We start from the raw sequence: 16,256 nt of genomic DNA, 5'->3' as shown, positions 1-16,256 counted from the left end.
GTTGATAGGAAATTTACTTGGACCAACAAACACATACGCAATAAAGTCTTAGATAGGTTAAATTAACACATTTTTTACTATTGGCTTAGACAATTCATTTATTTTTTATCCAAAAAAATGTAAAAAAATTATAGAGGTGAAATTTGAAATGTATACCAATTCGAGCGGCTTAGTGGCATATCCTTGTTTAAGATATTCTACTAAGACTAATAAACTTATAAAATTTAAGAGACCAAAAAATTGTATTATGATTTAATGATGTTTATGTTTTGTAGGATTGACAAGGTCATAATTATGTTGTGTTAATCTATGAATATTTTGTTAAATGAGTCAATTCAAATACGACCTGTTTATTAATCGAGTAAGAATCCTCTGCACAAACATACATAACCCGTTTAATAAATGAGTAACATGATACGACTTGTGTATTTATTCCCATTTAATAAACGGGTAGTACGACCCATTTAATCACTTGTTTAACTGTTTCACTTAAATGGGGTCATATAAACCATTTATTAATTTAAGCATAAAATATAAATATAATAAAAAATAAAAACCATAAAAATTAGAATAATTTGGACAGTACAATTAAAGATATATATATATATAGATTTACGAAATACAATATTTATATTATTGATCTACCTTTATCCTAGTTGTTTTGGGTCTGAACTCCTAAGTCTTAGGTGTTAATCGAATTGACTTAGCATGAACATGGGAGGATTACTTAAATAGGTTGACGTGATAACACACACTTAAATATGATAAACTCAAATTCACTATCATCGTATTATGACCACTTAAACGGATTAAATAGGTTGGCGCGATTATGACAAACACGAATATGATCAATCCAAATTCACTAACTTCATATTATACTATAGTGGTGTCAAATTAGTTTTATTTTTCTAGATGCCAATTAATGGGAAAAGAAAAAGAAAAAAAAAAAAAAAAATTTCAATTCCTAGTTTCTTCTCCTTCGGGTTCTCAATGGAATTAAAGAACAAAATGAAAAGACATTGAAATATTTGTGGCATATTGCGGTTTGGAGCTAAACAATGAAAAATAAGAAATGGTCTAAGACACTCCCAATAAAATTATTATTATTTTTTGCTTTACAAACTGTATAATGAAAATTTTTCTTGTTTTAGATGTCTCATCATTAGAAGATTTACTCATTTTTTTTCCTGGTAAGTAAGTATGCAAATAAATAAAAGATTCATTACAAGATTACTTGGGGCATACCGACCCAAACAATTTTTGTTTTACCATTTTCTTCTAAATCAGATCAATATCCAAGTTCTTCTAGATCCCTATTTAGAAGCTATACAACGGTACACATGACTAACTACACTACAAGTCTTCAAATTACCTCTTTTTTATTATTATTATTTTTTTTTTTGCTTTTTTGCTCGACTATTTAAATTACGTTGGTTATTCATTATGTTAATCCTCCTTCTGGTTAATATAAATTTCGCACAAATTCCAAGGTCCAGATTAGTCTTTAATTTTTATTTTTCTCCTAGCTACACAACTTAACAATTATATATATAAAACAAGAGTACTGCTAGACATCTCAAATCATTTTATCACACTGCTTAAATTTTGTGAGTAGTAAGTATATATATATATACTTGACACATTATTGGGCTCCTTCACTAACTAACTTAAATTATAGCTGTTTCTGAAATTTAAGTGCTGAGATTAATTAGTCACACTTTAAAATCATGTAAAATTTGGTGGAAACCCTAATTATTTCAATTAGTATACTTTCTATCCTTATTGTTTATGACATTTAATCATTATGTGTCAGTAAAGTAAAAATACATAGAACCTCTTTTTATTTAATGTATCATGAAAATACATTTTATGATAAGTATCATCTTTTTCTTTTCTCTTTTGGGTAAATAATTTAAAGGGCTAACTTCATGATAAGTTTCTCTACATTAATAAATTGAATTTATCTTTCAAAAAAAAAGTAATAACTTCATGACAAGTATCATCTTACAAATAACAAGCTCAATAATTGAATTTTTGGAGGAGATTGACCACGAACTAAGAGGACAGATGTTTATTTCTATATTACCAGTAGCATTGCATCTATAATAAGCAAAGCGAAAGAGTTTTACATTATAATATGAAGGATAAGAGAAATTTTTATGTAGTTGTTTGTCAGGACTCAGGTAATATGCGTACTAACAATATAATATACAACAAAATAATTGATGAGCAAACTAATCCAAATGTGTGTGTGTGTGTGAGAGAGAGAGAGAGGGAGAGAGTAGAAACCCTAGCTAGATGAGAAATGGGGTTGAATGGTGAGAAATGACGGAGAGAGTCGTAAGACCTTTTTGGTTTTCTTAAGCATCACATCACCTAATCTTCTAACCTATAAAGCTTGGTCTTCCCTTAAACATTCTTCCCCAACAATCACATTAAGTTTTCAATTTGGTTACAGAAACATAAAAGAGAGAAGAAAGATACATCGCATTGACAGAAATAATGGGTAGAGCTCCATGCTGTGACAAAGCTAACGTGAAGAGAGGTCCGTGGTCTCCTGAAGAAGATGAAAAGCTCAAAGCTTATATTGAAAAATATGGTACTGGTGGCAACTGGATTGCTCTTCCCCAAAAGATTGGTATGCACCCCTCTCTCTCTCTCACACACAAACACACTTATAATTTGAAAATGATGAGTTTTGACTGATAAAAGGGAATTATTTCACAGGGCTTAAGAGATGTGGAAAGAGTTGTAGATTAAGATGGTTGAATTACTTGCGACCCAACATCAAGCATGGTGGATTCTCCGAAGAAGAAGACAACATCATCTGCAGCCTCTATATAAGTATTGGCAGCAGGTCGATCTCTCTTTCTCTCTCGTTCTTAGTTGTTTGTCCTTCTTGTTTGTCTATGATGCTTTTGTTTAAGAATCACATAGGTTCAGTTTAAATTCCTCTTCTGTTACATTTTTTTATGAACTTGTTTCATATTTCCTGGTAGAGGCTGATTTGGTGCAAATTTCATGTTCTATGATCAGGTGGTCCATAATTGCAGCCCAATTGCCTGGAAGAACAGATAATGACATAAAGAATTACTGGAACACCAAACTGAAGAAGAAGTTGCTTGGAAGGCGCAAACAGTCCCAAATCAATCGCCTTTCGGCTGCAAGTAAGGACCAGAAAGATACAAATGGCACAGAAGATGGCACCCAGGTGCAGGCCTTGAGCAACTCCGCCATCGAAAGACTTCAACTTCACATGCAGCTTCAGAGCCTTCAAAACCCTCTCTCTTTCTACAACAATCCTGCTCTGTGGCCCAAGTTGCAGCTCCTTCAAGACAAGATGGTTCCGAGCCTCCAATGCTTGCATCAAAGCCCTAACCCTATGATGCAACACGTTCAAGCTAGTCCTCAAACTGGACATGGACCAAATGTTGATTTCTATGAACCACCCAATGGTTCTATTGGGCTACAACAAGAGTATGATTCTTTAAATGGTTTATCATCAGCAGACAATGCAATTGCGTTCCACACCGGAAATAATGTGCTAGACTCAACTGTTGTGCCGGAATCAGATGGTACGGAACAAAACAATGCAGGAATTCAGCCAGTTTCGACGTTCCAAACTGAACTTGACAACTTTCTCAACAACAAAACAGTTGAATTTCAACCAAGAGAGGATCAGCTAGCTGATTGTGATTGGTTCAATGAAATGGATGGTTCGCTTGGGTGGTCCAACGGCTTCAATATGCAATCAGCCTCCTCAAACTCTTGGGATTCTACTTCTGTTCTTCATCAGTCAGAAGGGATGTGTCAAGATTATGTATTAGGATACAATCTGCAGTGACAAACAGTCTTGAGTGGTGTAACCATATTTCATGCTCATAATTAGAAGGCATATGGAGCCGGAGGGGTTGTAAATTTGTGATAATAATGTTATGAAATACCAAGTTTATATAAATATTTCCATGAGGAAGGATATGAAATATAAAGTTTTCCAAAATTCAGTGATCTCAGGAAAAGAAAAAAAAAAAAAAGTGATGATACCCCATCCACAACATTTTTGGGGGGGAACTATATATTTTGTTTTGTTTACTTCCATTTTATTTTATTTTTTGGTTAGGTAAATACTCACATATAGTTTTGCCCACGGACATATATTCCACTCTTCCTGTTTGAGGATTGGGAGGGGTTATACCATTAGGATAGAGGCCATTTCATCATTTAAAACTATAACGCTCACTAATCTCACAGCTTGTGCCAAGCAAGATTCAAGTGGATGCTGCACTCAGTTCCACTGTAGGACATTCAAATCTATAAACCGAATTGAATGCTTGAAATTTAACAAATAGACCTAATTCTCGGTAGAAATAAGATAAATGCGAATCATTCAACAGTTGAACATGCCCTTTCGGAACGCTAACTTGGCATGAGTCACCAATCAGATCCTTCAATACCACAACACCACTGCCGGCCAGTATCCAGCTTGGTTTGTTCTTCTGCGGGTTGAAAATTGTGTAAGCCAAAATACCAGTACATTGCCTGCATATTTAAGCCTTGATGCCTTCCAAGAATCAAACCTGACTTACATTCAATTCAGCTGTTGTAGGTGGTTGTTGTATGGGGTGGGAGGGTGATTGTAGTTATCAGCCACTCAGCGAGATGCTATTGTTCCATAGTCTATTGGAAAACGTTTCAAATACATAGATTCTGAGATCATATATATATATATATATATATATATATATATATATATATATATATTGGCAGGTCTGGAGAGCATATGAGACTGTCACCAACACGTGAAATTTGTGCTATACGTACGAGACTATGGGTGGCAAAATATACCCAAACCCAAAAATCTGCCCAACAATTATTTGGCATTGGGGTTACTAATTTGGTTGAAAGAGTAATTAATGGTTTGGTATAACCCACTTAACCCACCACACGTGATATTTTTCAAAATTAATTATTTTATTTTATTTTATCTCTCTCGCTTCTCGTTTCTTTTTATTCATTTATCTCGTCTCTCTCTCACTCTCCTCTCATTTTCTGTCTACTTTCATTTCTCACTAGCTTGGTGGATAAAAATAATAATAATAATAGGGCTTGGAAAATTAATTAAGTGAACAAAAAATGACCCACATAAAATTGTCAAAGTAGAGTTGAATAACCATGAGCAGATTAGCCAATTATTAAGTCAATACACTACAAGATATAGAGCACATATTTGTCTACTTTTGGGGGGAAAAAATTACTTACTAATTGAACTTTTAAAATCTGAATTGTTATATATTACTTCTTTATTACCAAAGATGAAATTTGAGGCTTCTGTTAGGATTATTCTATAGTAAAATAACATATAAACTTCAATTATACATTTCCCTCAAGAAATCAGTTCCGAAAAAAACAATAATAATAATTACTGTGAATAATAAAAAAACAATCATAGCAGAATAATTTTGTGAGTAGATTAAAATATAAATTCATATATTAAAAAAAGTAATATACAAGCATAATTTTGTGAGCTAACAATAATAAATTATGTTAACGGGTCTATGGGTTATATGTGGGGTCTAGACTAATTGATGTCCAATCCGCTTATGAACCCCCTATTGATGGGTTGATAATGGGTTACTAACCCATTCATGATTAGCCCAAAATCCACCCAAACCCACACCATTGCCATGCCACCCCTATACAAGACCAATGACTTCCAGTCATCAAAATAAGCAAAATGTGAATTCCAGACCAGAATCAAAACAAGAGCAAGTCATTAAACTTACTACTACCAAACAAGTAGGTAATAGTTTGTACCATACGCATTAGCCCAATGACTTCCAATCATCAAAACCAAAACATATGACTTCAGGGCCAGAACCAAAACAACAAACAAGTCATTAAACTTAGTACTACTACTAATACAAAGCACCAAGGAAGCAAACATAAGAACCTAAAACAAAAGGACATCAAATCCAAAATACTGCTCTAGTCCTGAGGGAGATAACCACAAGTGGAGTGGGAACCAACTCTACTACTACTACTACTAGTTTATACGTTTGCTGCCGCCATTTCCCACACTGCTACTGTTCTTACCATAACTGACATCACGAAATCTCTCTTCTTTGTGGTACTCAGTGTAACCACTTTTGTTACCAATCTTGGTGGTTTCTCTCCTCGTATACTCATCCCTGACACCAACTTGTCCTTTGCCTCTCTCCCTGTGTGGCTCCTCCAACGAGACCTTCTCCTTCATGGTATAGCGTTCATAGCTGCCACTCTCCTTCTCTTGGCGGATCATCCTGGAAGTCCTTTCATAGGATTGTGAATTATTAGTAGTGAATTGATTCCCCTTGTAGGTACTGGGGACCCCCTTCTCGGGTTTATCAACCTCCAAATTATTGCCATTATTATTTGGAACATAATTGCCATATCCCTTCTCCCCAGAGTCCGAGTCCGAGCCAAATCCCTGCTCACCAGCGTCAGAGCCACATCCCTGCTCCCCAGAGTCCGAGTCATATCCCTGCTCCCCAGAGTCCGAGTCGAATCCCTGCTCCCCAGAGTCCGAGTCCGAGCCAAATCCCTGCTCACCAGCGTCAGAGCCACATCCCTGCTCCCCAGAGTCCGAGTCATATCCCTGCTCCCCACAGTCCGAGTCGTATCCCTGCTCCCCACAGTCTGAGTCCCATCCATGCTCCATTTGAAAATGCTCTGCCAGAAAGGAGAGTACCCACACAAATAGAATTTATTAACACAGATTTACAATGCAAAAGAATTAAAAAGTTCTGAGGTTACTTCGAGAATTTCAGCAAAACAAGGAATAGATAAAATTGAGCTAACAAGGAATCTTAAATGCCCAGTCATCACGTCACAAAATCATTTTTCATATGAATACTGCTCTGCCATTCATCCAAGCATAAAAATACTGTGCTTTGAAATTAGAAGAAAGTGAAAAAGCGATGTCGTGTTAACACCTAAGACAAAGATAAGGTGGAAGTATATATTTTCTCACAATCGACCACTTTTTACTGGTTTGTTAATAAATGAATAAATTCCGGGGTTGAACAGAACATTAAGTCGATTATGGGACATAAGGAGACTGACCTTGTCAGTCAAGTTTTTGAGGTAGTGACTAGCTCCATTCATGTAACTACCTGTGAAGCCCTCTTAGGTAAAGGGACATGACTATGATATAAAAAATAACACAAAAGCATAATGAATTAATAACATTAAAGCAATAGATAAATAACAAACTCTATAAACAGTATATATTTGCAGAAAGATCAACACTGGACTTTCATTTTATATTCGAATCAAACCTTGCCACAAGGAAAAGATCAAGGTGCTCTCCTAATTATTTGCAATTATCAAAGCGGATTACAAGGAACAGGATTACTAGAACAGATGAAATAATTAGCAGTCTTTCTTCAAATTCATATATCAGCATGCACTTAAAACATAAGAATCATCATCTTTCAATGTGAATTACTATCATTAAGGACAGAGTAAAGCAAAAAATTACATTCATCGCCAATCATAAAATAGCATTGGCATATATGAAACACGATTTTGCAGTACATAAAAATAAAAAGCCCCAATATCATGTCAAGAGTGTCCAGGAGCAATTATAGCAGGATCTGACAATTGGAAGTAACCATGACGGATACACTGTTTAGAATTTATATGTTTCTCTTTAAGAATCAGAGAAGCTAGATTTTAGCAAACAAAAAAGCTAAGGAATATATGAACTTGTTTTATGGTTCCTTACGCATGGGATGGGCAGATCAAGACCAACCTGATAAAAATAAAATAAAATTCCAATGTCGTCGAACCACCAAAACAAATAAAAACACACTTTGTTCAAACTGGTTTGAGCAAACCAAAACTTCCGATACACAATTACTTAATAAACAAATCCACTTAATATTAGTTCCAACCATGCACGGTGATAGGGTGGGGGGAAAAATTGTTAGAATAATGGCTCACATTCAACATAGACTCCTAATCAAGAAGGTCAAAAATGGTGGATGCCAAACTTTAGTCTTAAATGAAAGCACCACCTACCCATTTGTTTGTTTCACACTTGGAAAGTCAAATATTGATGCATCTTCCATTGACATTGGAAGGCTTACTTCTCCTATAAAAGGAGAAGCATGGAAGGCATCACAAAACACACAACACACCAAGAAGAAGAGTTGTGTGGAGAGCACAGATAAGAAACAAAGCTCAGTAGCTCAAATTAGAGCAGAGTGAGAGATAAGAGAGGAAAAAAAAAAAAAAGGAGAGAAATACAATGTGAATATTTTTCAGAGAGTAAATAAGAAAACACAGTGTATTTTTCAGGAGTGAAAGAGAGATACACGGTGTATGTGTGTGTGGGATCTGTTGATCCACAGCTTGTAATTACTCGACAGATATAGTGAATTTCTGGTGTGCGCCGTGGACGTAGGCAAAATTGGCCGAACCACGTATCATTCTTGTCTTATGTTTCTGTGCATGTTATTGTGCGTATTAACGGCAGGGTCCTAAAGGAATTAGTGGCGTCTAATTCCCCCTAACAATTGGTATCAGAGCCCAAGTCGCTGTCATTGCACTGTGCAAGTACTATTGAAGTACTGTGCAAATAGTGTTCTACCGAAGACACTGTAGCAGTGTACAGAACTGTAGTAGAATATGCAACTGTTCCCAAATACAGTCACTGTGGCAGAATACAGTACTGTTCCAGTATACGGTACTATTCACAAAATTGTTCGTTCGAGTGGGAGCAATGGCGTCAGAAGATAAATCATCATCTACGATCGAGAAGTTTGACGATACAAACTTCGGATTCTGGAAGATGCAAGTAGAAGATTACTTGTTCCAGAAAAATCTTTATCAACCTCTGGGGGATAAGCCGGAGGAGACAAAAGATGAAGAATGGAAATTGCTTGATCGAAAGGCTCTTAGCACCATCAGATTGATGTTGTCAAAATCAGTTGCCTTTAACATAAAGAATGAGAAGACGACGAAGTCTCTCATAGCAGCCTTTTCGAGTATGTATGAATAGCCATCTGCAGCAAAGAAGGTGCACTTGATTAAGAAATTGTTCAACATGAAAATGGTTGAAGGTGGAAGATTCAACGAGCATCTAAATGTATTCAACGGGATTGTTAGCCAATTAGAATATGTTGAAATTGACTTCAAAGACGAGATCCAAGTACTACTAATTCTTGGGCAATTACCCGATAGTTGGAGTGGCACAATTACGGCGATCAATAGCTCTGCAAGGAAGACTGAGTTAAAGTTTGACGATGTTGTAAGCATGATTCTAACTGAGGAGATCAGAAGGCAAACAATAGGAGTCTCCACCAGTGGCTCAGCCTTAAATGTTGACTGCTGAAGCAGAAGTTCAAACAAGAAGAAAGGCAGCGGGAATAAGTACAGAAGTAGATCCAAATCGAGGAATGGAAGATCACAACACTCAAAATGCCAAGAATTCCACAGACCACAATGATGTTGAGTGTTGGAATTGTGGCAAAACTGATCATTACAAAAACCAGTGCAGATCTCCGAAGAAAGAAAAGGAGAACAAGACAGAGGCGAACGTGGTCTCAGAAGAATCAGACGATGCGCTGATATGCTCTTTGGAGAGCAAGGCGGAATCATGGGTTCTAGATTCTAAAGCATCATTTCATGCAAGCTCAAGTCGAGAGCTCTTTGAGAGCTATGTACCGGGTAACCTAGGAAAGGTGCATCTTAGGAATGATCAAACCTGCAGTATCGTCGGCAAGGGTGAAATACAGATCAAGCTGAATGGATCTGTATGGAAGTTAAAGGATGTGAGACACATCCCTAACTCGAGAAAGAATCTAATTTCTGTGAGCCAACTGTCAGAAGAAGGTTTCATTACAACCTTCAATGGAGACTCATGGAAGGTTTCCATAGGCGCTATAACCATTGCACGTGGTAAGAAGGCTGACACTCTCTACACAACCACCACTGCTTATGGGTCAATAGCAGTTGCAGAAAGCAAAGAGGATCACAACCTTTGGCACTAGAGGCTAGGTCAAATAAGTGAAAAGGGGCTCAAGATCATGCACTCAAAAGGGAAACTACCAGGCATACGGAAGATTGATATTGACTTCTGCGAGAGTTGCGTGATGGGCAAGCAGAAGAGGGTTAGTTTCAAAAGGAGTGGCCAAACTCTCAGGAAGGAGAAGCTTGAGCTAGTTCACACAAATGTCTGGGGGCAGCAACAGTCTCATCCATTGGCGGAAAATCATACTACGTGACTTTCATTGATGATCACACGAGGAAGGTATGGGTTTATTTCTTGAAGTACAAATCTAAAGTGTTTGAGGTGTTCAAGAATTGGAAGGCCATGGAGAATGAGACAGGTTTGAAGATCAAGAGGTTGAGATCAGACAACGGTGGAGAGTATAAAGACAATGGGTTCAAGAAATTTTGTTTTGAGAATGGAATCTGATTGGAGAGAACTGTGCAAGGAACCCCACAACAGAACAGGATGGCAAAACGGATGAAATGAACATTGATGGAGAAAGCCAGAAGCATGCGCATACATGCGGGTCTACCCAAGCAGTTCTGGGCAGAAACAGTCAACACAGCAGCCTACCTGATTAATCACAGATCGTTGGTGCCGTTGGAGCTTTGGATACCAGATGAGGTATGGAGCAGCAAGAAGGTAAATATTTCATGGTTAAAAGTTTTTGGTTGTATTGCATATGTGCATATTAGTGACCATGCTAGGGGAAAGGTCGATCCCAAGTCACTAAAATGCATCTTCATTGGTTATGGTAGAGATGAACTTGGTTATCGACTATGGGATCACCAGAACAAGAAAATCATCAGAAGTAGAGACGTGATTTTCAATGAGAAAGTAATGTACAAGGATAGAGATGCCGCACAGTCAACTAGTCCTGTACAGAATAGCCCTGAGTATGTCAAGTTAGATGATGATTTAGAAGATGATGAGGATCAGATGGGTGAGAGTTCAAAGCAGAAACTCATTGATCAGAGTACATCGCGCTCCAATACCCAAACTTCGGAAGTCCCTACAAATTCCTGTTCCAAATCAAAAGTATTTGGATTATATGTTGCTCACAGATGGTGGTGAGCCTGAAGGATATACTGAAGCATGTCAGGTTGAAGATGCTAGCAAGTGGGAGCTTGCAATGGAAGATGAGACGAAATCCCTTATCTCCAACAAAACATGGGAACTTGCCAAGTTACCAACAGGAAAGAAAGTTATTCACAACAAGTGGGTGTCCAGGGTCAAAGAGGAACATGATGGTTCCAAGAGATATAAGGCAAGATTTGTGGTCAAAGGCTTTTAGCAGAAGGAAGGGATTGACTACACCGACATTTTTTCACCAGTTGTGAAACTGACTACCATTCGGTCAGTTCTCAGCATTGTTGCAGTAGAGGGTTTGCACCTAGAGCAGTTAGATGTCAAAACTGCTTTCCTCCATGGAGACCTAGAGGAGAAGATTTACATACAACAACTGGAGGGTTTCTCAGTCAAAGGAAAGGAGAAACTTGTATGAAGTTGAAGAAAAGCTTGTACGGTTTGAAACAAGCCCCGAGGCAGTGGTACAAGAAATTTGATGGGTTTATGCGAAGACATGGCTACAACAAATGCAACGCTGATCATTGCTGCTACTTCAAGAGGTTTGAGATGAGTTACATCATCCTCCTACTTTATGTTGACGACATGTTAGTATCTGGTTCTGATTTTGAAGAAATCAGCAAGTTGAAGAAGCAGCTGTTGAATGAGTTCAAAATGAAAGGTCTTGGTGCAGCGAAGCAGATTCTTGGGATGAGGATTAACAGAGACAAGCAGAAAGGTACTTTGCAGTTGTCTCAGGCTGAGTACATTAAATAGATTGTGAAGAGGTTCAACATGAGTAATGCTAAGGCGGTGAGTTCACCCTTAGTTAATCACTTTCGATTATCCCAAGATCAATGTCCAAAGACAGACGATGAGAGGAACTTCATGGCTAAGATTCCATATGCCTCGGCCATTGGAATTTAATGTATGCCATGGTTTGCACAAGACCAGACATTGCATATGCAGTGAGAGCTGTAAGCAGATTCATGACGAATCCAGGAAAGTACACTGGGAAACATTGAAGTGGATTTTGAAATATCTACGGGGTACCACAGACAAATGTCTATCTTTCAAAAAGGGCGAGGTGAAACTACAGGGTTATGTAGATTCAGACTTTGCTGGTGAAGTAGATCACAGAAGAAGTACTCCCAGGTATGTTTTCACGGTAGGTATGACTGCAATTAGTTAGGTTTCACTGATACAGAAGATTGTAACGTTATCTACTACAGAAGCAGAGTATGTTGCTGTGATAGAGGCTAGTAAAGAGATGATCTGGTTACAGGGATTGTTGGCAGAGTTGGGATTCGAGCAGATGAATGTTTTGCACAGTGATAGTCAGAGTGCTATACATCTGGCAAATAATTCAGCATTTCATTCGAGAACCAAGCATATAGGACTTCGGTATCACTTCATCAAATCTTTATTGGAAAATGGGGTGTTGACACTTGAGAAAATACTTGGCACCAAGAATCCGACCGGTTTGTTAACCAAGACAGTCACTACAGAGAAACTGAAGTTGTGCTCAACTTCAGTCGGCCTTCTAACTTGAAGATAGGAATAAGCGCACCGTTCTCACTAAAGTTGAATTACTTTTGCAAAGTTCGCCAAGTGGGAGATTGTTAGAATAATGACTCACATTCAACGTAGACTCCTAATCAAGAAGGTTAAAAATGGTGGGTGCCAAACTTTAGTCTTAAATGGAAGCACCACCTACCCATTTGTTTGTTTCACACTTAAAAAGTCAAATATTGATGCACCTACCATTGACATTGGAAGGCTTACTTCTCCTATGAAAGGAGAAGCATGGAAGGCATCACAAAACACACAACACACCAAGAAGAAGAGTTGTGTGGAGAGCACAAAGAAGAAACAAAGCTCAGTAGCTCAAATTAGAGCAGAGCAAAGTGAGAGATAAGAGAGAGAGGAAAAAAAAAAAAAAAGGGGAGAGAAATACTGTGTGAGTATTTTTCAGATAGTAAGCAAGAAAACGCAGAGTGTATTTTTTAGGAGTGAAAGAGAGATACACAGTGTATGTGTGTGTGGGATCTGCCGATCCACATTATGTAATTACTCAACAGCTATAGTGAATTTTGGATGTGTGCCATGGACATAGGCAAAATTGGCTGAACCACGTATAATTCTTGTCTTGTGTTTCTGTGCATGTTATTGTGCGTATTGACGGCAAGGTCCTAAAGGAATTAGTGGCGTCAAATTCCCCTAACAAAAATACGAAAAGAAGGTGTATTCTTTAATAATGTTCTCCTATTTCAACCATTGCACAAGCAATGGTGACTGTAAAAAAATTTTAGTGTTTCTCAACTATTAGTCAACTTATTACATAGAACAATGTCATTTAGACCTATTTTTCAAAGCGATTTATGTAGCTGATTAAAAAATCCCTCGAATATCCATATCAGTTTGGGAGATCGGTTTAAAACTTATTTTTGTATTACTTATATGAATTCCAATAAAATTTAGAAGAAAAAATATATATAAAGAAAATTACATTAAATATCCAGTCTATATATCCAAAACTTCAAAATACTACTATAAAAGAAACAGTTAACTCAAAGGTTTTAATCTAAGGACAATTTAGTAATTTTGATAATTACAAACCATTAATGGTGTTTAAGGACTAATGTCTACATTTGAGTTTTTATGCTAGAAATATCATATCTCCAAGATTAACCTCAACGAAGCAAAGAAGATCAAAAGGTGAAGCTATGGACATGGAAATAATCTAAAAAGACCAAAAGTCAAAGCTAGAAGCACCAAAGTTGACTTAGACCTCAAAGGCCAAGAATGAACTTCAAAACTCAAAGAAAAGCCTAAGCCTCAATGATCAACACCAAAACTTGAAGAAAGGAGTCATTAGGGTGGTAAGTGCTTAGAAATTATTATTAAAGTGTTTATGAATTGATTTGAAGCTCATCTCTATAGAATCATGCATATACACATTTATATTTTCATACTTGATCCTTTAAACAATTTAGATATGGACTTCAAAGAAGCAATCATACTTGATATAAAGTGAATGCAAGGCCAAAGACACCCTTAGAGGTGTTCAATATACAACTTAGTGTTGTATCGACCAAATGAAGATATCGGTTGACCGGTATCTAGACAGTAGCTTTGCAAGCTGGGGGTTCAAACTAGCCAACTAATAGTTATATCGGTCGACCAGTTTAGAGCTATCAGCCGACTGATAGTTCTATCAACCGACTGAATAGCGTCAGATGCAAATTCAAAAGCTATAATTGCATTTAATGCTCCCCAACAACCCTCCAACAACTATATTGATCAGATTTCCCTCTATGAATATATGGGACATTGACGAGCATTACACACAACTTTGAGAGAGCATTTAAAAGCACTTAAGAGCTTGAGCATTGATTACATTTTCATTCTCTCATTCAATTTTTTCATAGACTTAAGCTTCAACTTGATTCATTTATTGCGAATCAATCTTTGAGGGGTATCACTTGTATTAAACTCATCGTACATTTACTACAAAGGGTTGGTGTGACCCAAACAAAGGAATTTCTCTTACTGTTCACTTCAATATTGGAAGAGTTTGCTCTCCACCACAAAAGAGAAGCCTTAGTGGATTTGGAAAAGTCTCTTAAGTCAAGGAGTAAGAGTTTTCGAACCTCGCTAAATCAACTTGTTATAATATGTAATTTCTCTTCCCTTACCTCCCCTATAAAAATGCTTTTATTACTTACTTCATTATCTATCTTTTTGCACATACAAAATGAAAATAAATATACCTTAAAAAAAAAAAGGAAAATAAATAATGAAAATTATTTGGGCATTTATATTTCTAAAAATATAAATAAGAGAAAAAGCTAAAATTCATGAAACAATAAAAATAAACAAGAGAAAACCTAAATCTCATGAAAAAAAATATTAAGGAATTAAGACAAGTATTTGAAAGGCATAACCCTCCAAAGTTCTCCCTAATAATTTTCGAGCACATTATCCCTCACAAAAATAAACAAGTTACCGTTAATTTTTTTATTAAAAAAATATAGAACTAACTAAAACAGCACACCATAATATTTTATTCATAAAATGTTTTATATAAATAAAGTCATGAACTTATCATTTTGTGATCATAAATTTTATTAAAAATTTTAACTTGCATAAATCCAGGATACTATATGAGATCCTACAACATAAATAAATAATAATAATAACTTATATTCTATAAAGACTATGAATTGTTGAGAATATTCACAAGCTTTCTCATGAGTGAACACACACACACACACACATAAAATCACAAAAAGCAAGTGAAATTGCTTTGTATCAACAAATTAGACCATAATTTATCTATGTAACGACAACAAAGGTTAACTGATGATTTTAGTTCACTAGAATCAATGAAACGCGTATATAAATAAACACAGATAAACAGATAATGTTGCAACATGAAAACATATGGAAATGAATATATAAAAACAAAGACAAATTTTTTCACACCTTTATTGTTGAGAGAGAGAGATGATACTTGAGTGGCAATTTTAGGGTTTAAAAAGTTCCTGCAATGGAATGATAAATAACGTGAAGAAAAGCTTTACTATGCAGATAAGTGTCAGTGCTCCAATGGTTAGTGGAGAAATTACTGGGGGTATCCAATGTAGTACCCCGTTTGATAGAAAAGAAAAAGAGAAAAGATAGAGAGATAAAGAAAGTAGCCAAATAAACATTTTATTTCTATCCTAAATTAGGGGATATTAGGAAGATGAGAGAGATAATTATATTTCTTACATAAATGGAAAAACTATCCAAAAACCTCTCCTCTTCCTCCTGTTTCTGTGTGTCTCGTTGTTTTCTCCCTCGTGGTTATACACAACAAAATATGTTATGGTTAGACCCTAATCAAATTAAATTAGGGGATATTAGGAATTTTTTTTTTTTTTTTTTTTTTTTTGAAAACGGGAACTCTTCAAATCATTGCCCTTTATGAAAATAAATTTTGAATATAAACAATTACATGCAAATTACACACGTTCGAGTCCTTAATCTCTCGGCCCCGAAGTTCAAAATAAACAAGTTTTTGACAACAAATGATTCAAGATTAAATTTTCCTTACAATATTCTCTAGTTAATTTTAATCGGTATTAAGCCCCTTTGGACACATGAATTT

The 16,256-nt window shown here is 36.2% G+C and overlaps 2 protein-coding genes across 4 annotated transcripts; one reads left to right on the top strand and one right to left on the bottom strand.

The window, feature by feature from the left end:
• Positions 1-2,502: 2,502 nt before the first annotated feature.
• On the top strand, positions 2,503-3,844 carry LOC132279284 (transcription factor MYB36). Its single transcript, XM_059781217.1, has 3 exons — positions 2,503-2,638; positions 2,728-2,857; positions 3,037-3,844. The coding sequence occupies exons 1-3, from the start codon at positions 2,503-2,505 to the stop codon at positions 3,842-3,844; spliced, it is 1,074 nt and encodes a 357-aa protein (XP_059637200.1).
• A 1,907-nt stretch (positions 3,845-5,751) lies between these two features.
• LOC132279383 (uncharacterized) lies at positions 5,752-15,995 on the bottom strand. 3 transcript variants are annotated; one of them, XM_059781339.1, is made up of 3 exons: positions 15,878-15,995; positions 15,590-15,648; positions 5,752-6,708 (listed from the first exon to the last, which is right to left on the bottom strand). In XM_059781339.1, coding segments are annotated over exons 1-3 (726 nt in total). In that variant the 5' UTR covers positions 15,880-15,995; the 3' UTR covers positions 5,752-6,043. The 3 variants fall into 3 exon arrangements, with proteins under 3 accessions (XP_059637322.1, XP_059637323.1, XP_059637324.1); XM_059781340.1 differs by lacking the exon at positions 15,878-15,995 and adding an exon at positions 7,102-7,182 and having other exon boundaries at positions 15,590-15,762; XM_059781341.1 differs by lacking the exon at positions 15,878-15,995 and adding an exon at positions 7,102-7,151 and having other exon boundaries at positions 15,590-15,762.
• Between the last annotated feature and the right edge of the window lie 261 nt (positions 15,996-16,256).

Source organism: Cornus florida, unplaced genomic scaffold, assembly GCF_030987335.1.
Source record: "Cornus florida cultivar Cherokee Brave unplaced genomic scaffold, ASM3098733v1 CherokeeBrave_3.0.0_Hap2_Chr10, whole genome shotgun sequence".
In the NCBI taxonomy this organism is placed as follows: domain Eukaryota; kingdom Viridiplantae; phylum Streptophyta; class Magnoliopsida; order Cornales; family Cornaceae; genus Cornus; species Cornus florida.
The sequence above is the reverse complement of the archived record's forward strand: the minus strand, read 5'-3'. Positions and strand labels throughout refer to the sequence as shown.